This window comes from Chenopodium album, chromosome 12 (assembly GCF_948465745.1).
Source record: "Chenopodium album chromosome 12, dcCheAlbu1.1, whole genome shotgun sequence".
In the NCBI taxonomy this organism is placed as follows: domain Eukaryota; kingdom Viridiplantae; phylum Streptophyta; class Magnoliopsida; order Caryophyllales; family Amaranthaceae; genus Chenopodium; species Chenopodium album.
Window position 1 is genome coordinate 18,116,102 of NC_137845.1, and position 20,542 is coordinate 18,136,643.

Sequence of the window (20,542 nt, forward strand, 5' to 3'; positions counted from 1 at the left end):
CTCTTTTAGTCCTGATTCCGAAGGTAAGGAGTCCAGAATGTGCAGGCCAGTTCCGGCCTATCAGCTTATGCAACACAGTTTACAAATGCATCTCCAAGAGTCTGGTGAACAGGCTGAAAAGCGTTCTCCCAGGTCTCATTTCGGAAAACCAGCATGCCTTTATCCCTGATAGGTACATGGAGGATAACATTCTCTTAAGCCATGAGCTTATGCATTTGATTAATTCGAGAAGAGGCTCGAATTTCACGGCAGTCAAGATTGATATGTCGAAGGCCTATGATAGAGTGGACTGGTTGTTCCTCCTAAAGGTCTTACAAGCTTATGGGTTTTCTAGTCACTGGATAAGGATGATCTCGCAATGTATTTCGACCGTGAGCTTCAAGGCAGTCATCAACAGGAGAACCTCAGACCATTTTGTTACCAAGTGTGGTCTAAGACAAGGTGACCCCCTTTCTCCATATCTCTTCATCTTCTGCATGGATATTCTTTCAAGAATGCTATCACTGGCAGAAGATATCAAACAATTTAAAGGTTTGAAAGTGTCAAGAAGGTCTTCTTCGATTTCCTATCTTTTCTTTGCAGATGATGCTATGTTGTTCTTTAAGGCTGATGAGGAGTCATGCTTATGTATTAAGGACATTATCCTAAGGTTTGGAAAAGCGTCGGGTCAACAGTTGAACCTCCAGAAGTCATTTGTTAAGTTCTCTCCGGGTTTTGACAACAACAAGCGTTTAGTCTTGAAGAGTATCCTTTCTATGCCAGAGACGGATAATATGGGAACACATTTGGGGGCCCCGGTTGATATTCAGGGGAAGAAGAGTTCTGCTTTCCAATTCTTGGTTGATAGAGTGTCAGACAAGGTAGTGTCATGGGCTTCTCTCAATTTGTCACAATCGGCTAAACTAGTTCTTATTAACACAGTTCTAGTAAGTATCTCAGCACATGTTATGAAATGCCTCAAGCTCCCTCAAGGTATTGCCAACAAGATCGATTCTCTTATTACAAGGTTTTGGTGGTCCAACAAAGGTTGCAAAGGTATGCATTGGGTTAGTAGGGAGGTCATTCAGACACCTAAGAGCATGGAAGGTTTGGGGATTAGAGGAACTTCTGTCCTCAATGATGCACTTCTCTTCAAACAATCCTCAAGGATGCACCTTAACCCCCAACTTTTACTTTCAAGGGTTCATGGAGGGTTACAGGCTTGTGGGGTGTGCAACATGGCTAGGCCATATGTAAGGGTGGGAAACCCATCTTTGGGGAGGTCAAGCTTGCAAAGAGTTGCAAGAATTTTCAAGGAGGGGTTCGCTTGGAAGATCGGCAATGGGAAAGATGTTAAGGCCATCTGTATGCCCTGGGTGGAAGGTGAAGTTCCAATGGTTAATTCTAACCAAACTCTGGGAGCAGCTCTTGGATGGAAGGTGGAGGACTTCATTGACAGGAATACGGGAGCCTGGGATGCAGGAATGGTAAGAAGGTGCTTTGAGTGGAATAGTGCTAAGGCTATCTTGGCTACTGAACTCCCGCAAAAAGGGGATGATGACTTCATCTACTGGAAATTTCACCCATCAGGGACATATACGGTGAAAACAGGATACTACTATCTCCTGAAGGAAGGGGGGTAGAATCCAGCTTCATTTTCCACCAAAGACCAGGAGTTCGTGAAGCTTATTTGGAAAATGAACATTCAACCTAAATGGAAACTCTTCCTTTGGAGACTCTTTCATGATAGCATTGCTGTCAAAGTCAACATAGCAAGGAGGGGCGCACATGTTGATGAAATGTGTGATCTCTGTGGGTCTGAACCGGAAGATAGTCAACTCCTCTTCCGTTATTGCTCTCTGGCTAGGGAAATTTGGGGAGACTCCCCACTTTCTATTAGCCATGATTCTACTGGCTCCAGTTCATTGAGGAAGTGGATCCAGAGCTATATCCTGCTCTTTCATAGCGAGGATGGTAAGTTTGGTACTCGTAATGCTTTTTTCATAGCAACACTTTGGGGTCTATGGAAAACAAGAAATGCGAGATGTTTCAAAAGTGCTAATGGGAATGCGAGTCTGGTCACCGAATTCATACATCAGGCTATGCAAGACCATGAGGTCTTCACTTATAAGCACACTGAAGGCACCCCTACCTTGGGCTTTGGGGGCAATGACCCAGTCATTCCCCCAGGTTATAATCATGAGCAGCTGGGGAAAGACAAGAGCGGGTATGCTAGATTCATTGTGGAAGCGAATGGCTCGTGGGATAAGAAGACGTCAAGGGCAGGGATTGGTTGGGAAGTTGTAGGGAATAGTTCGGGGAACTCGGGGGTGGAGATGGGAAAATGTGGAGCAGCTTCATCTGCAGTACAGTGTAAAGCATGGGCATGTCTTGAAGCCTTGAAATGGGCTAAGTCACAAGGAGAACAGGGTATCCTTCTGCTTTCTGATTCTATCTCCCTTCTGGACAACTTGCAAGATCATCTAGGTAAGAATGTCTCGATTACCTGGTTAATTAAGGAAATTAAGGAAGTGGGAGCCACATTCGTGAAATGCGCAATCCTAAAGGTTCCGAGAGAACAGGTAAAAAGGGCGGATGAGATGGCAAGGAAATGTCGGCTTACTTTGTTGAACTTTGATTAATTTCATGTTCTTTTGCTATGGTAAAAAAAAAAAAAGAAAAGGTTTTTTAAAAAAAATGAAAACAAATACTCAGTACACAATAATTATTAGAAATATTAGAAACATAAAAATTCTTAAATGAACCTGGTCCACAATAAATTATTGTGGACCAAGGACCTGTCACGTGCGTAAGGAATAGAATGGGTTAATTGTTTTGGAAATTCAAACAAGCTACAGAATTATTTCATTATCTTTTGCTTTCTCTCTCTTCACATGAACTTCCAAATTCCAAGCTCCATCTTCTCTCTTCAAAGGTCCATTTTCTCTCTCTTCAAAGCTCGCCCATATGAGTTTTTCTCTCTCTACATTTCAAGACCTCTTAGCCTCTTCTTCAATGGTGATAACTAGAGGCGGTGGAACATTTTAGAGGAAGAGGGCCTTCGCTTCTTCGGCAAATTCCGATGATGGACATAACTGCGGTAAATTTCTTATTTTTGAGTTGATTATTGAACTTTTTAAGCTTATTATGTTGCTGTTCTTCTTGAATTGAAGCTCTAAGACCAGGCTCCCTAATAGAATGTTTAACCGATCCATTCCGGATTGACCGAATTGGTACAGAAGTTGTAGATTGCTACCAACTAGACTAAAAGATAGAATGAAGATAGTGCTTGACTTACATACGTTATTTCCTACAAGACGGACTAGAGGATAGTACCTCTTTCCTCAACTGCTATCCTAGTGGCCTTATTTGCCTCCTTGAAACTTTTGGGATTTTCGCTTGAATTTTATGTAGTATTAATGATCTAGGGTTTCAATTTGATCAATTCATGTTGATTTATACTTAAATTGAATCTCATTGTTTTATGTTTATACATTTTTGATTTCGCGTAATTATTGTTGAAAGTGAGAATTTGGATGATAATAGGAAGGGTCACTGTATGTTTTTTTTTCAATTTTTTGAAATATGGTCAATTATTAGTTGAAGGAGATAATAGGGTAACTATGATTTAGAAGGGGAGGTTAAGAATTTTGCTCAATTATTAGTTGAAGTAGATAATAATATGGTCAATTATTATGCTCAATTTTTGTTGTTGACGAGGTGGAGGTTAAGAATTTTGCTGATGTTGTTTGGTTGAATGGAGGGATGTGAGTGTGGTGTTGTTAAAGGGGGTTATGGTGCATGTATGATAAGATTGGGCAAGCTGACTTGTTTGTTGGTGCTGCTCTGTTGTTTACCAAGGAAGTGCTCTGTTGCTTATTATGACTTTGATGAAGAGATTTAAAAGTTGTAAATGAACATGTACTTCTTTGTATAATGTGGTACTGCGTATTGTGTTGATGAAGCATAAAAAATAGGGAAAAAGAAATTAATGATGTATTTTGGAATATTTATGAAATCAAAATAGCTACAAATTGGTTTTAACCTATTTAGATATGATAAGTGGCAATTGTGACATGGTGTTAGGCCTATTAGCTATTTATGTAATCATGTGATATCTCGTTGGAAAATAGTGAAAATTGTTTTTAAATGGTAAAGCCTATTAGCTCAATTGGTAGAGCAGTGTGCAAATGCACAATGATGTAGGTTCGAATCCTACATAGGCTATGTAAAGATAATTTCAATAATATGTTGTAAAAATACAATAATTATATATGACTATATTTAAATAAAGGTCACTATATATTAAAATAAGGTCCTATATTTAAATAAAGGTCATTATGTATAACTATGACTATATTTAAATAAGGGTCACTGACTCACTATATACATGTATAAATAAGGGTTGATAATATTTTAAATAAGAGTCTCTGACTCACTATATACATGTATAAATATGGGTTGATAATATTTTAAATAAGGGTCACTATATATTTAAATAAGAGTCACTATGTTTAAATAAATGTCACTATATATAACCATAACTATATTTAAATAAAAGGATCACTATATATATATAAGAGGTCACTATATACATATAAGAGGTCACTATATATTTAAATAAGGGTCACAACTCACAAGTCACAACAAAATTGAGAACCATGACAACACTTAAGCTCATCACTCACGTTTGTTATATTATTGATTCTTTCACAATAACAGTCTTTTCAATTTTCAAACTTATCATATACGAAACACAATTAATTAGCTATGCATAGTGACCCTTAGAATAGCAACATTAATGTCAAAATAGCCATAGTGACTTTTATTAGATTTATAATTCTCCGTTGCACCCAGTTACGAGCAAAACAATCAAACAAGAGAGGTGTGACACACACAACACACGCACCACACCACAAGAAAATACCACAACACCAACACAATATGCTGCTAAGAATGCGCACAACAGCACACAGCACCTAGCAACACACCAACACACGTGCACAAAACCACAACGCACCAACACAACACAACACTCCTCAGCACCACACCGCACCAAAACTACACCACGCAGTACTGCAAACACACAACACCACGCAACAGAACACGTAGCCACACACACACCAAAAATACACCACACAGTGCTGCAAACACACAACACCATGCAACAAAACACACACCCACACACGCACCAAAGCACGCAGCAACACTAAGCAACAGACCCACCAAAGCACGCAGCAACACATGCAAACTAAACCAAAACAGAACGCTAAAAAGCAGAACGCACCAAACCAAACAGCAGCACCCACTCGAGGCACTACACACACAAACACACACACACACACCCAAGGATGCGTATACCAAACCAAAATAAATTAGGGTTTGTGAGCCCTAATTTCGAGCAAATAAAACAGAATTTGAAGAAAAATTTTAAAAAAAAAAAATGAAGCCAAATTAGATCAATTACACAATATGTCTATCATCTTTCTCAGGAAAAATAAAAAATTAAATCAAATCAAAACCACAAAACAATATGTTGAATATCGTCATCCTAAATCTAATCAAATCACCCAAACGCAATCAAATAACATTCGATCACCATCACTTACAGTAGAAATAACACTCAATTGAAGATTATCGTTATCCGATCCTCTGGTTCATCTTCTTCAAAATCATCAACCTCATGTTGTTCGGGTCCATTGTTTTGAGATCTTCAATTGTAATTTGCGAATAATCTGAAATATATTGAATTGATTTGTTGAGATTGATAACAACATAATATTGTTGTTCCATTGAAGTATTCAGCAATTCGTTGAGATCGATTCTTCCATTGATGAATTTTGCAGCTTTAGCGTTGCTATGGTTTTCGTATAGGGGTTTATTGTTGGGTAGGAACAAGGTGGGCTGTTTGTATATGGACTGAGAAGAATAAAACAGGCTGCCTGTGTTGTTGCTTGTACGTGAGACCATAAGGTCCACAATAATTTTATTGTGGACCAGGTCCACACAAGATCTTTTGTTAGAAACATATCTCTATTTTGGGTAAACTTTGTACTCGTATTTTTGTAATGGATGTAAGGACAAAATAAAGACAGGCCAAAATTGGTCCAGCATTGATGTGGTCCTCATGGTCTTAGCCAATGTGAGTAAGTGACATGGTTGCGTGTATAGTTATGTCTAAATAACACACTGTACGTGATACACGTGAATACGTGATACATGTTTCAAAAAAATAAATAAATAAATAAAAATAAATAAAAAAATAAAAAAGGTTTTTGTCCCTTGTGTTATTAGTTATTACTCCTCCGTTTTACTTTATTATTAGTCCCTTATAGAATCAATCATTTAAAATAAAAAGAGGAATTCTAAAACTATAATAATTTGGAATTTGATTGCAGCTTTGTAATTAATATTTTGTCCTTTTCTGTTTCATTTGTTTTATTTATAGAAATTGGTTGTAATTAAATTGCTTATAAAAAATCTTGATTGGAAGAATTTGTCGTGTCAGCAATCCACTAGCACATAAATTAACCAATTAGAATTATTTAACTCTTTAAACACCCAATTATTAATTATTCACATATTATGAAAATTATTCACCTTATAATAATGTTAGGAATATACAGAGTATTCCATATGGATGGGTATATAATTTTGAAACGTCATAAATAGTAGTAGAAACTTTTGTGTATAGTCAGCTAGCACACAAGTAACCTCTGATCAGGTAACTCTTGACCGATCGAATAACCTTTGGCCGATTAACTCCTGATCCACCGAGTATTTCATGACCAACCGAGTAACCATGACTGAGTAATCCCTGACCAACCGAGTAACCTTGACCAAGTATTCCCTAACTGACCGAGTAAACCCTGATCGAGTAACCCCTCCAACCGAGTGAGTAACCCCCAACTGACCGAGTAACCCCAACCATTCTTCACAAAAAAAAAAAAAAAAAAAAAAAATTGTGAAATAGTGTATGGGACTAGCAAAGTGAAATGGAGGGAGTAACTTTTTATGTTTACTATGTTTCTATATTATATGTTTTCCATTATTACCCTTTAGGTACAATTTATATATTAATGCACCATGTCCTTGCCGTTAACCTAACATCAAATAGTACCGCTTAGTACTATCAAATTGGTTTGACAGTTTGGTTTCGGTTCGGTTTGAAATCGAGTCGGTTTGAAATTAGGTCGGTTTGAAATCAGTTCAAGTGTCTTATGGGTCGGTTTCAGTTCGATTTAATTAATTATCGGATCAATTCGGTTCTGGTTTATTCTTAAGCGGTTTTAATTCGGTTCGAGTTGTAAACGGTTCGGGTAGTAAACGGTTCGGTGCAGACGGGTTGCGGTTTGTTAACGGTTCGGTGTAAACGGTTTTTATACCGGTTCAAACAGTTTCGGGTTGGAAACGGTTTTGAGTTAGAAACGGTTCGGTTCTTTTTCGGTTCAGTTTTATTTTAGTTTTGCTTATAACTGGTTCGGTTTGTTAACGGGTTCGGCTCTGATACGTTTTAACGTTATTCAGATTAGTTCCATTTCGCTTTTACTAAATTATGGTTCGGAACGGTTTTTTATTTCAAAAAGTCAGTTTTTTATTGGGTCGTTTGGATTTGGGCAGTTAAACGATTTCGGTTTGAAATTTGATAGTACTTGCTAACCTTTTGCTGGTTAACAAGTTTTATATTAAGCCGAGATTTCATCACTTCATATTTAGGCATCATATTATATACAAATTCTCATCGATTTTATAAATACATATCATGTTATTTTCAAGTTTAGTGATACTGATCTTACTAGTTTATTACGAAGTAGATTATAAAAGTTTAGTGTATTAATGTATTATTATTGTTTTACTATCAGGTTATTAGCTACTTCTTATTTAATCATCTAATTGATACGTGATAATCATGATTTGATGAGTTGTTGTGACATTGAAATTACAGTTTGATTTATAAACGGTTCGGTTTGTAAGTGGTTCGGTTTATCAACAGTTTAGTGTAAACGGTTGCAGTTTGTTAACGGTTCGGTGTAAACGGTTTTTACCTCGGTTCAAACGGTTCGGGTTGGAAACGATTTCGGGTTAGAAATGGTTCGGTTCTTTTTCGTTTCGGTTTGAATTCAGTTCGGTTTAGAACTGGTTCAGTTTGTTAACGGGGTTCGGTTCTTATACAGTTTGACATTATTCGGATCGGTTCGGTTTTGGGTTTACTTAAATACGGTTCGGGTCGGTTTTCGATTTTAAAAAATCAATTTTTAATTGCTTCGATTCTCATTTGGGTCGGTTGGTTTTGTGCAGTTAAACGGTTTCGGTTTGAAATTTTTGACAACACTACTACCGCTAGATACTTATATTTATGTTTTATGTTATTGTTGACATATTTGTTGCGCCTCTCCCTCTTTTTGTTGGAAAAATTACCCTCCAAAGTTTTCATGGTTTCCTCTCTTCTTACCTTTACCCATGTTAAAAATGGTTGGGGCTCATAATTTAACTATCCTCCATTGACTTAATTGCCACTAACTAGTTAAGGCCTGGCCTATGTCATATCAAATCAGTTAGCTTAATCTTGATAAGAAACAAAATTTTGATATACAATTAGACCAACTACTTATGCTTAATTCTGAACCAAACCACAGTTATAAAAGCGTGGCCTTCTCTACCTTCAAAAAAACAAATTTCCATTACCCTCAAAACAAAGGAGAAGCAATAAAGCAAGCAAGCGAGCTAGGCGGTCAAGCCAAACTAAGAAGGGTGTGAACAAGAGAAGCGAAAAAGCAATCCATTTTTGACACAAAATAATTTGAACGGGTCATTATCGAACTCATGACCATGATCACTAAAAAAGACTTTATGGGACGTTTAAATTGAGTTAGAACATATTGTCGAAAATTAAGAAAGGTTTGAAAAACTTGAGACTTGTAAACAAGAGGAATAGTCCACACATAATGAGTGTAATCATCTAATAAGACTAAATAGTATTTATGACCTTTTTCACTACGAATTAGAGAAATCCATAAATCGGCATGAATAATGTCAAAAACAGAAAAAGTAGTACTATTTGATTTATGAAAAGGCAAGCGAATATACTTTCTCAACCGACAACCTACCCAAAAACTGGAGTCATGCTCCTTATTACAATTAATCAAATGTTTACTTCTAAGGAAATTAAAAGTGGGTGCCTCGGGATGGCCTAAGCGGTTGTGCCATGCAGAAGGAGACAAGGTTGTGAGAGAAGTGGCTAGACAAGTTGACGGAGCTGCATTCACAGGATAAAGGTCCCCCGTACTATTGCTTGTGGTTATTATTTTTCTCGTTCGAAGATCCTTCACATAAAAACCACTAGGATCAAACTCTATAGACACAAAATTATCAGAGTTAAATTTTCTAACAAAAATTAAAATTTTTATAATTTGTGGGCTAAATAGACATCACGTAAAGTAAGGGATGTAATAGTAGAATGACCGTAATCCGTATTTGGAATGCATTGACCGTTACCCACTTGAATATAACTACAAGTGCTTAAATTAAAAAGGGGTAAGATATCACTGACTTGATTGTTCATATGAGAAGTGGCGCCGAAATTTATTACTAGTAGAAAAATGTAGAATGGCACCGGTTCAAAACCCCCCTAGGCACCGGTTTTGAACCGTTGAGTATTTGAGGGATGCCAAAAAGTAGGATTTTTGGCACCGGTGGCAAGAAGGGGTTTTGGCACCGGTTTCAGTTCAAAACCGGTGCCAAAAATGGCCCAAAAAAATTTAAAAAAAAAAAAAAAATTTGCATTTTTTTCACTTAAATTGATATATAAACACTAACATATGTATAAACTTACATATTTTCATTAAAAAAGGCTGTAATATTACAATTTTGGTCCAAAAAAATAAAATAAAATACAAGTGTCACACAAAGATTAAACATTCTGTATATGGCTAACTTTCATCTAATTTACCCTTTTAGACATCACCAAATCCACCTATACACAAAGAACAACACAGTAGCAGAAGTGCAGAACAGCAGCACAGGAGCAGCAAAGAAGCAAAACACTGATTCATGGGCAGTTCTCAGTCCTTCCTGCGCGGATATAATGCTCTCCATTGTTGTCTGATCTGAAGCAGTACACACCACCACCTTATTATACTTGTCTCCAATCCTCTGCTGCCTTGCTCGTAGCATTTCATAGGCTGCCTTGCTCGTAGCATTTCATAGGCTGCCCAAAAACACAGCTCGGAAAATCAACACAAAACCCAAATTTTAATTCCTGAGCTATACTTGTCAAGAAACTCAACAATTATGGTACAATAAGGCAATATAAGAAGACAAACCCCATATAATGAAAATAAACAACAATAACTATTTTGCAAATTTTGTCTATTATATAACCATAGATAGCACTCAAAACAGGCACTTTAAAACAAGCACATGTCAGAAGCAATTGCATATTTATCACATAATATTTATCTCAAATCCCTACTTGGAAGGACAAAAATGAGGTGACAATGTAAAAGCTGATTCTTAGAAATTTATAGAGTATCTGATTCTGAAGAACGTTCCCTTGCAATGCAAACCTAAGTACTTGAAATTGGACAGGTTTTAACAAATAGACCCAAACAAATATATACCCAGAAAATCAAATTAAATGACAACCAATATAATATTCACAATACATCCACAAATCAAACTACTGAAATTTTAAGATTCAAGTATCAAATACTCGTATACTCACAATTAAATACTCCATGTACCCATAATTCAAATATCCCGTATATTCACAATTCCAAAAGCTCAAATTAACAAAATCCTAGATCATTTGCAATCAATGAAACAAATCAACAAAACCCTAGATCAATCGCAATAAAACTCAACACATCGATATATATCTGGAGAAATGAAAATAAACCGACGAAGGCAGAAATTAGGAGTAATAGAGAGAGATATTACCATCGGCACAGGTCGTATCCTAAGTTACCTTAAATCCATCCCCAACCAAAAAATAGGTACGTGGCTTACTTGATTAGATGCAGGCTTTGTTCTGCTCCATGGAAGCCAGCGTGGGGAAAAATGAGGACAATGTGATTAAACTTTCTCATTTTGAGATCAGATCAGTGTGAAACTTCATTTTGGTTGCATCAACCCCATTTATAAGAGATGCTCCTAAGTTTTCCAGTGAATCCAAGTTTGACTTTGCTCTTTTGTACTTCTTCATCAAAGAATCTGTTTCAGGAGTACATACTAACATTAAGTTTGCAGCCTATATAAGTTGTTAAATGCAATTCCTTAGTGTGATGAATTGTATCCAAATTGAATATACTTGACTTAAGATGACTAAAATGATAGACTACTAGAAGAATCCACATCACTCCAAACATTCAGCAACTCAGTGTTAGTGAGATCAACAACAAATCACCGAAAAACTTTCAAATGAAATTATGAAAGCAAAAACAACTAACTAAAAACAATGAGTACATAGGTTAGAACATAATTAAAGGTTACAAGTATTTGGACTATTTGAATGTCGCAATGAAGTTAACTCTCCTAAATTATAGTATATGTTAGTCAAACTCTTCATTCCAAGCTAGTTTGGACTCATTGAGGTTAAAGAAAAAGTAAAGAAATAGGACTATATGAACATATGTCGCATACTAGGACCATTCAAATTCTTAATAAATGCTCATAACCATTTGAGAAACAATCCATCTAAAATCCAATAATCTAGACACTATATTAGATGATCTTGACATAATACTCAAATTCAATGAATGAACTACCTACCTCTCAACATTTTCAGATTAAGTAGATAATCCATAATCAAATCAGCTAATAACCAAAAATTAGAGTCAAGATTGACACGATATTAAAAAGAACATGACTTTATACTTTGAAGGAGATAAACAAGGAGCATAATTAATCCTAGTAGATCACTAGATTACAAAAACAATAAGCTCACAATTCATCATGGAAACTTCATCATATGCTAATTATTCCCCTTAAACATCCAAAGGAGAAATGAACTACACATTTGTAAAGAGAAGCTGAACTCCATATTGTCCATCAAAATTTATGTTCTAAATGCATGCCAGGAAATGACAAATTCAGTGTCTTCTCCTTTCAAATTAAAGCAAGGAAGGATCGACATATAAAATTTGGTCTTTGTGTCATGCTTTGTTCAGAAAATTGGCAAGAGTTACTAATCATTATCCATCTACTTATTTTTCATACTCTTCAATCCAAGTTATAGGTATAATAAGAACTTTACCCTGCCTGCGAAAAAATGAACATAAACGCAGCTCATAATTCTATGTTTTCTATCATTCTACTTGTAAGCATACACTCATCATACATACTCTATAATCATACTAGTCACAAACATTTACTATTGTATAAAAGCAACTAAATTTACATATGCAAATTTTAGCATAACTCGAACATGAAATACAAAATTACCTGCAAGTGCAACTTCCTGCAATGGCAATCCTCTAGATAACTGAATCAATTTCGAGAACAAGACAGCCGACGGCATAACGGCTCCCAGCAGAATCCCCGACGAGGCACCTGGCCTACATAATTCAATCAATTACTGTACCAAATTAGATTTCAATAATCATGAATTTTCAATTAGAATAAAAACCCTAGAAAATTTCCCAAAAATCCAAAATGAATTGAGAAAATGACCTTGAGCTAAATTTAGGTTTGGATGTAGAATTTTCGACAGAGATCTCGACAAAGAAGGAGGCAAAAACGAGGAAAAGGAGAGAAATAGCTTCAAGGAGGAGGAGAGATAAAGGGGCGGAGTAAAGAATACGAGTGAGGACAAGTAAAACGACGGCTCGCTCGCCGTTTAGCAGCGAAGAAGCCATTAACGCCATTGTTGTTGCAGCAGAGCTTCGTTAATGAATGTAATCCCCCATTGTTAACAAATTCAGAGAGAGAAAAGAAAGGGAGATTTCGGCGAGAAATCAACGCTAAAATTGTGAGACTGAAAACCGCGTGATTGTTTGTTTGTTGGAATGACGGCGACGTGTGGTATTACAGGTGGGAAGGTGGTCGGCGTTGCAGCAGTGGTGGAGGGTTTTCGAAAGAGGACGGGTTTCGGGAGAGGAGGCGACAAACACTGAGGTTTCAAAGAAGCTCGAAAATGAAAAGGAAAGGGAAAAGAGAAGGAAAAGGTTTTTTTTTTTTTTTTTTTTTTTTTTTTTTGAATTGCCACGGTTTAAACCGGTGGCCTTTAATTTATGTGGCACCGGTTTGGTTCGAACCGGTGCCAATTCTCTTGAACCCAATTCTGCCCATTAGTCGGTGCTCAATTATAATTTTCTACTAGTGTATGTACCAAGATGGGTCATAATATTGAAAACCCATGGTTGCAAACGCATTGCCTAGCTCAGTCGGAGTCATAGTTGGACCATACTTCATGCCTTGTTGCTGCTGTTACAGAGGCCCCGAGTAAAATGCTTGATGTGGTTGGGCATGTTGCGAGGAAGGGCCAGGCCTAGGAGGGGCAACGCACTGCTGTAGTGGGTGTGAGTAGGGAGCATACCCCCATTGCGGGGCTTACTCTGGTGCCTGGCCATATACGGCTGGTGCCCATTGCTGCGGTGGTGTGCCCCAGGCAGGTGCGCCTTGTTGCTGCTGTTGAGGTTGCTGCTACTGTTGTGGACCACGACCACGACCACGACCACGTCCACTAGCTCCACCATCCCTGCCCGTAGGAGGGGCTTGCCGTTGTGGTAGGGGTACAGTGTTGGTGGATGTCGAGTTGTTGTTTTGGGCTACAAACGAAGATGCGGCAGTAGTAGGATCATTGACACGCCTCGATTCCTCAAGTACTAGATGAGAGTGCAGTTTCAAACGAAGGCAAAGGCTCCGATTGTTGTATCATGGCAGCGATAGTGTCAAAATCCGTATTCACAAGGCCCGAAACCAAGCGAATTACAAGCTTTTGTTCCGACACGGGTAGATCAACATTAGCAAGTTAGTCCTTCAATTTTTTTTTATTACAGACAATATGATGCAATGTCAGAAAATTTAGAGAGATGCAATTGATTAAATTGATTTTCAAGATAAACCGCCCTAGTAGTTTTATTATCTTGAAAAACTCCTTGAGTTTGTCCCAAAGTTGTTGCGCCGTATCCCTTTTGCACAATATTGTTCCAAGTTAATCATAGGAAATTGTGCCATAGATCCAATTTTTAACAACCAAATCAAGTCTCTTCCACATAGCATCGGATAAATCTGCTGGCTTTTTGGTTTTAGGGTCAATATGATCAAGGACGTTGAACGCATGAGCATGAAATTCAAATAATTCAACCCAATTTGAGTATTGAACTTTCTCACAATAAAGAGTCAAAGGGATTGAATTTATGATATTATTAACGCCAAAGGAAGGATAAAAATTAGACGAAGAAGAAGAATCTCCATCTTTAGTCATGGTGGTCGACTAGGTGATGATAGGGAAGGAAGAAGGGTGGCGGCTAGAGCTTGGGTAAAGAAAGAAAAAAATTAATTTGTGGAAGCTGAGGTTAGATCTAAAACCAAAGATGTGATACCATGTGTTGTAAATAAGGAAGAAGTCTAGAGCAAATAGAATAAAAATAACAAGTGAGATTGAAAAGATGATCCAGCCAAATAGGAAGAATACGGTGTGTCGTGAAGCAAATTCACTGACTTGAAAACGAAATTCCAATGCAACCGAGGTGTTCAATTGTATTCGTCGGCACGTTCCCTAAGGTTAACACACCACTTCCACTCAAAGGCACTTTTGGATGGAAGGTTGGAGCCAAGTAACTTATTGCCAATATAAAGAATGTGTTTAGCTTGTGTTTGATATGTATTTCGTGTGTAACCAAATCAGAAAAATCACCTCCAATTTATAGAGATGAATGATTAAAGAAGATGAAAGATCATAAAGGAATCTTTTTATGAAATTGGGAGTTATAAGAAATCAAACAAGAAGAGGAATCCTAAGGAGCCGTTTGAAGTTCAACAGACTGACTCGCGCCCGATCGGGCGAGCATCCAGCAAAATCTAGATTTCTCTTGGGCCCGGTCGAGCACCCATATCTGACCCTTTGAATTTCCTTTCTTTATTTCCAACAATCCCCCACTAAAGGAAGGGAAGAAAAGCCAACAAAAGATAAGGATAAGCAACATAATGGGCATAAAAGGAGATCAATACGTAACACTTAGATATTACATAAGTAATTTGAAATCTAGTGTTTAGTGAGATGAGGCAATGAATTACAAGTATAAGGGTGGAAAAACCTTGAAACCTTACACCCTTGATCAAAGAGTAGACGGACCTTGAAACACTAAGATTTAATCCAAGACCCTCACATCACATACATCACTCCAAAATATACTTGAGCTCCGCGAAGAGATGTACTTATTAATAGCCAAGCACATTCACCTTAGGTCTAGTGGAGGCTCTAGAAAACCGGCCAAAGTTTTCATAGAAGATGGCTAGTCTTCACAACCACATAGGTGAGTCCTTTAGTGTGCGTCTCAATAGCACAAGGACCCATTAAGAGTTAAACAACTCAACCTCACAAACAAAATCAAACATTACAAACACTATCACCATAGGAATTAGGACAAATGTGTAGGGGTTTATAGGTACTACGCAGTGGAAATAAACATGAATCATATTCATACAGTACCTATTCCAAGGATCTTTGCATAACACATAAAGAACACATAATTGTACCATTGAAGCGTGATTCCACGTGCGATCGAGCAAGAACAAGGGGAGATAAAGAACCTCAAGCGTGATTCCTCTACTTGGTCCACGGGCACAGATTAAGACCTCCACTAATGCTAGTTAGTTGCAATTGAACCCTTCAATTGACCTTCTATGGAGAGGAGAGACATACTAACCAAGAACCACCACGATAACCACCACACGCGCCACCAAGGGGTGGCCGGCCGTACGGACGTGAGAGGAGGATGAGGGCCGTGAGTTGGAGAGAGGATTAGGGTTTTGGGATTGGTTGCCTTGATGTCAAAATACACTGTATGTGGATTATGACTTCTTACATCCAACCCTAGGCATGGATCTTATTTATACATCTCATCTCTAAATAAGAGTCCATGTCAAAAGCCCAAAACCTAATTCCAATCTAACTATGCTAGCCCAATCCATTTCATGATTAGTTAATTGCTCATGAGGCCCATTAATGGGCCTCTTACTTGCTTAACCCAATACCCTTGTGTGTGACCTCATAGGATCCATTCTAGAGGGCTTTGGACTATTTGACTAGTCCAAAGATCATCTCTCATAGTCTAGCAACAGAAAATGACGCCCCAGTAGAATGAACTTATTATCTCCATAATAGTGATCCTTGATATATCTAGTAATTGCACTTATCAAAGACACAATTCCTTCAAAATGTAATGTATCAAATGGCTTAAGTCCTATTCCCCTCGATGATTCACCAACTTGTTTTCTTGCCAATCCTTTCGTCAAAGGATCCGCCAAGTTCTTTTCGGACCTCACATAGTCCAAAGCAATCACTCCATTTTTGAGAAATTGCCTCAACACCTTATGTCTCATACAAATATGTCTCTTCTTGCCATTGTAATTGCTATTGATTGCTACTACAATTGCTGCTTGAGAGTCACAATGTATAGACACCGGTGATGAACTCTTCCCCCATAATGGAATGCCGGCTAGGAGAAACCTAAGCCATTCCGCTTCATGACCTGCCAACTCATGAGCAATAAGTTCATATTCCATGGTGGAGTGAGCTAAACATGGTTGTTTTGAGGACTTCCATGATATAGCACCTCCACCTAAAATAAAAACATAAGGAAATTTCATGATTATCGGTTACCCAATTTGCATCAAAATATCCTTCTAAAACATTAGGAAAGCGATAAAAATGCAAATACTCATTCATAGTACCTTTAAGTTACCTTGGTAACCGGCAAAGAGCAACCCAATGGCTTTGACTTGGATTGTGAGTATATCTACTAAGTCTACTTACCGCATAGGCAATTTTGGGTCGTGCGCAATTCATTAGAAACATTACATTTCCAATGACCTTTGCATAGAGTTCTTGAGATACACTAGGACCCTTGTTTTTCTCTAGCTTCATGTTGGAGTCATATGGAGTATTGCAAGGCACCACATCAAAAGAATCAAACTTTTTAAGTATTTTTTCCACATAGTGAGATTGGCTCATGGTAAACCCACTCTTGGCTTTCTTAAACGAATTCCAAGAATCACATCGGCTTCACCCATATCCTTCATTTCAAACTTAGAGGAAAGCAAAGCCTTAGCATCATTCACAACACCAAGATTAATAGCAACAATAAGCATATCATCAACATATAAACAGATTATAACACATGATGATTCAAAAACCTTAGAATACAAACATGAATCCGAAGAATTAGCCACATAGCCACAACAACTAAGGGTGCTATCAAACTTTTCAAACCATTGCTTAAGAGCTTGCTTAAAACCATAAAGGGACTTTCTAAGATTATACACCATTTGTTCTTGTCCCTTCACCACAAAACCCTCTGGTTGAGTCATATAAATTTCTTCATCAAGGTTTCCATTAAGAAAGGTTGTTTCAACATCCATTTGGTGAACCACTAAGTCATGAATTGCCGCAAGGGCTACCAAGGTTCTAATGGTGGCAATCTTACTCACGGGAGAATAAGTGTCAAAGAAATTTATACCTTCTTTTTGGGTGAAACCTCTAATGACAAGTCTAGCCTTGAACTTTTCTATGGTCTCATCCGGTCTAAGTTTCTTCTTGAAAGTCCACTTACAACTTATAGGTTTAGAACCCTTAGCCAAGTCACAAAGGTCTCAAGTGTGATTGGACATGATAGAATCTAGTTCACTCTTAATGGCCTCTTTCCAAAAACTAGCATCTATGGACCTCATTGCCTCATCGTAAGTCTTAGGGTCTTCTTCTAAGAGAAACAAAGACACAACATGCTCACTTAAAGAATCCACATCAAAGTCTTCTACAGCATAAGATGTCAAGAAATCCGATCCAAAGGAAGACTCTACTCTAGGTCTCTTACTTCTCCTAGGTTCAACATCTACCACTTTGGTAGAGGAAAAGGGGAGACTAGAACTAGGCATAGAACCAACAAGGGGCACATTCATATTTGACTCACTAGCATGCATATCAACATTAGAACACAAGGACTTGTTCATAGGAAAAATATGCTCAAAAAATACCGCATCCCTAGCTTCACAAATTGTTCTATCACTTAATAACATGAACCTATAGGCTGCACTATTACGAGCATATCCAATGAACACACTATCAAAAGTTTAGACCCGATAGTGGATTTTTTAAAATCTGGAAAAGCCACCTTAGCCAAGCACCCCACACTTTTAAAAAAACTAAAATTTGGACTATAACCCTTCCAAAGTTCAGAGGGGGTTTTATCCAACTTCTTATGGGGCACTCTGTTGAGTACATAACAAGCGGAAAGGACTGCTTCTCCCACAAGTTATCAGATAAACCGGAACTAAGAAGCATGGCATTCATAATCTCTTTCAAAGATTTGTTTTTCCTTTCAGCAATACCATTTGATTGGGGTGTGTAAGGTGGACTAGTTTCATGTATGCTGCCATTAACCTCACAAAAATCTTTTAAAGAATCTTTTCCATATTCACCACCTCTATCGGTTCTAACTCTTTTGATTTTAAGGTCCAATTGATTTTCAACTTCGGCTTTATACTTTAAAAATGCACTTTTAGCTTCATCCTTTGTTTTAAGCAAATAAAATTTAGTATAACGAGAAAAATCATCAACAAAAGTAATATAATAATTTTTTCCACCCCTACTAGTGCATTTTTTAAAGTTCGCTAAATCCGAATGAATCAATTCAAGTAATTTGGTACTTCTTGAGACCACTTTATTAAAAGGTTTCTTAATATGTCTGGCCTCAACACAAATGACATTTGTCAAGTTTGTCATCCATTAAAAAATTAATCAAATTCATGTCCTTTAACTTTTAAAATAAGAAGAATTCAAGTGTCCCAAACGGTTGTGCCAAACATCCAAAGACTCAACAATATAAGCAAAAGAAGTACTTTTATTCTCATTCATAACATTCAAAACAAACAAGCCATTATTGAGGTAACCTTTCCCAACAAAGTCTCCAGTCTTAGTCATTACAATCTTGTCGGCCTCAAAGACAAGTTTTAGGTTGTCTTTGTTGAGAAGGGCTCCCGAAACAAGATTTTTCCTAAGAGAAGGGACATACAACACATTATTTAAAAATAAAATTTTTCCAGATGTAAGTTTGAGATGGACCTTTCCTTTGTCAAGGACTCCGGCGGTGCTACTATTGCCCATGTAGACATAATCATCGTCGGTAACATTTTCAAACTCGGTCATCAAGGCCTTGTTAGCACAAAAGTGCCTAGATGCTCCGGTGTCCAAAACCCACTCCACTTTATTCTCGACCAAGTTGGCTTCCACCACCACCACCGCAATGATTTATTCATTTTCAACAACATTGGCTTGAGAAATGTTGCCATCTTTCTTTGATCCATGCCTTTGGTTGCATTGGTATGCCTTGTGTCCAACAATCCCACACACATAGCAAGCACCTTTTGGCTTTTGGATTTTATTGTTTGGAGTGAAATTGTTTTTGGACTTGTTGTTTCCCTTCTTCTTAGAATTTCTCCTGTTTTTAGACACATTCAAAGAGGAATATTCAACAAGATTAGCTTTAAAAGAATGAAGAGATAAATTTTCAAACTTATCCTTAAGGCGATTAGCCTCTTCGGTTCTCATGTGACTAATGAGTTCTTGGAGAGTCATGTCCTTCTTCTTGTGCTTCAATGAATTTTGGTAGTCATTCCAAGAGGGAGGGAATTTCTCCGAGATGACATTGGCTTGAAGGGTCTTACACATCTTCATGCCTTCACCAAGAATTTCAGTCACCATGTTCTCATATTCATGGACTTGAGACATGATGGGCTTCTCATCATCCATCTTGAAGTTGAGCCACTTGCCCACTACATACTTCTTTTTCCCGGCATCATCTTTTCCATACTTTTTCTCCAAGGAATCCCAAATAACCTTGCTTGACCTGAAATTAACAAAAAAATCAAACAAAGTATTGTTCATATGGTTGATGAGATGACCACGAACAAGCTTGTTGTCCTTTTTCTTTTTCTTCAAGGCTTCCGAGATGGCCGCCGGAATAGGATCTGTTGCAACTTTGGCCGCTTCTTCCGCCTTCTCCAAAATTTCAATGACATCTTCAATCAAGACATAATCTATCCTCACTTGTTCAGAAAAGATTAGTAGCTTGTGACCACCTCTTATAGTTGTTACCATCAAGAGGTTCCAACTTAGAGAGGTCGGAAAGAGACTTCACAATACTATTAGCAATAGACATAATTTCGTTTTCAAATTGTTGTAAATAAGGAAGAAGTCTAGAGCAAATAGAATAAAAATAACAAGTAAGATCGAAAAGATGATCCTACAAAATAGGAAGAATATGGTGTGTTGTGAAGCAAATTCACTGACTTGAAAATGAAATTTCGACGCAACCGGGGTGCTCAATTGTATTCGTCGGCACGT

The 20,542-nt window shown here is 37.5% G+C and overlaps 3 protein-coding genes across 5 annotated transcripts; 1 reads left to right on the forward strand and 2 right to left on the reverse strand.

The window, feature by feature from the left end:
- The first annotated feature begins 1,676 nt into the window (after positions 1-1,676).
- LOC145571014 (uncharacterized) lies at positions 1,677-2,621 on the forward strand. The gene has a single exon (XM_081630119.1). It carries the CDS (start codon positions 1,677-1,679, stop codon positions 2,619-2,621), a length of 945 nt encoding a protein of 314 aa, XP_081486245.1.
- A 7,155-nt stretch (positions 2,622-9,776) lies between these two features.
- Positions 9,777-13,102, reverse strand: LOC145572178 (dolichol kinase EVAN-like). Of its 3 annotated transcripts, none has more exons than XR_014096707.1 (4): positions 12,649-13,102; positions 12,421-12,533; positions 10,987-11,190; positions 9,778-10,186 (listed from the first exon to the last, which is right to left on the reverse strand). XR_014096707.1 is itself a non-coding variant. In XM_081631192.1 (3 exons), exons 1-3 carry the CDS (start codon positions 12,840-12,842, stop codon positions 11,063-11,065), a joined length of 435 nt encoding a protein of 144 aa, XP_081487318.1. In that variant the 5' UTR covers positions 12,843-13,102; the 3' UTR covers positions 9,777-11,062. The 3 variants fall into 3 exon arrangements, 1 of the variants encoding a protein (XP_081487318.1); XR_014096706.1 differs by having other exon boundaries at positions 10,918-11,190; XM_081631192.1 differs by having other exon boundaries at positions 9,777-11,190.
- A 6,345-nt stretch (positions 13,103-19,447) lies between these two features.
- On the reverse strand, positions 19,448-20,296 carry LOC145571015 (uncharacterized). Its single transcript, XM_081630120.1, has one exon. It carries the CDS (start codon positions 20,294-20,296, stop codon positions 19,448-19,450), a length of 849 nt encoding a protein of 282 aa, XP_081486246.1.
- Between the last annotated feature and the right edge of the window lie 246 nt (positions 20,297-20,542).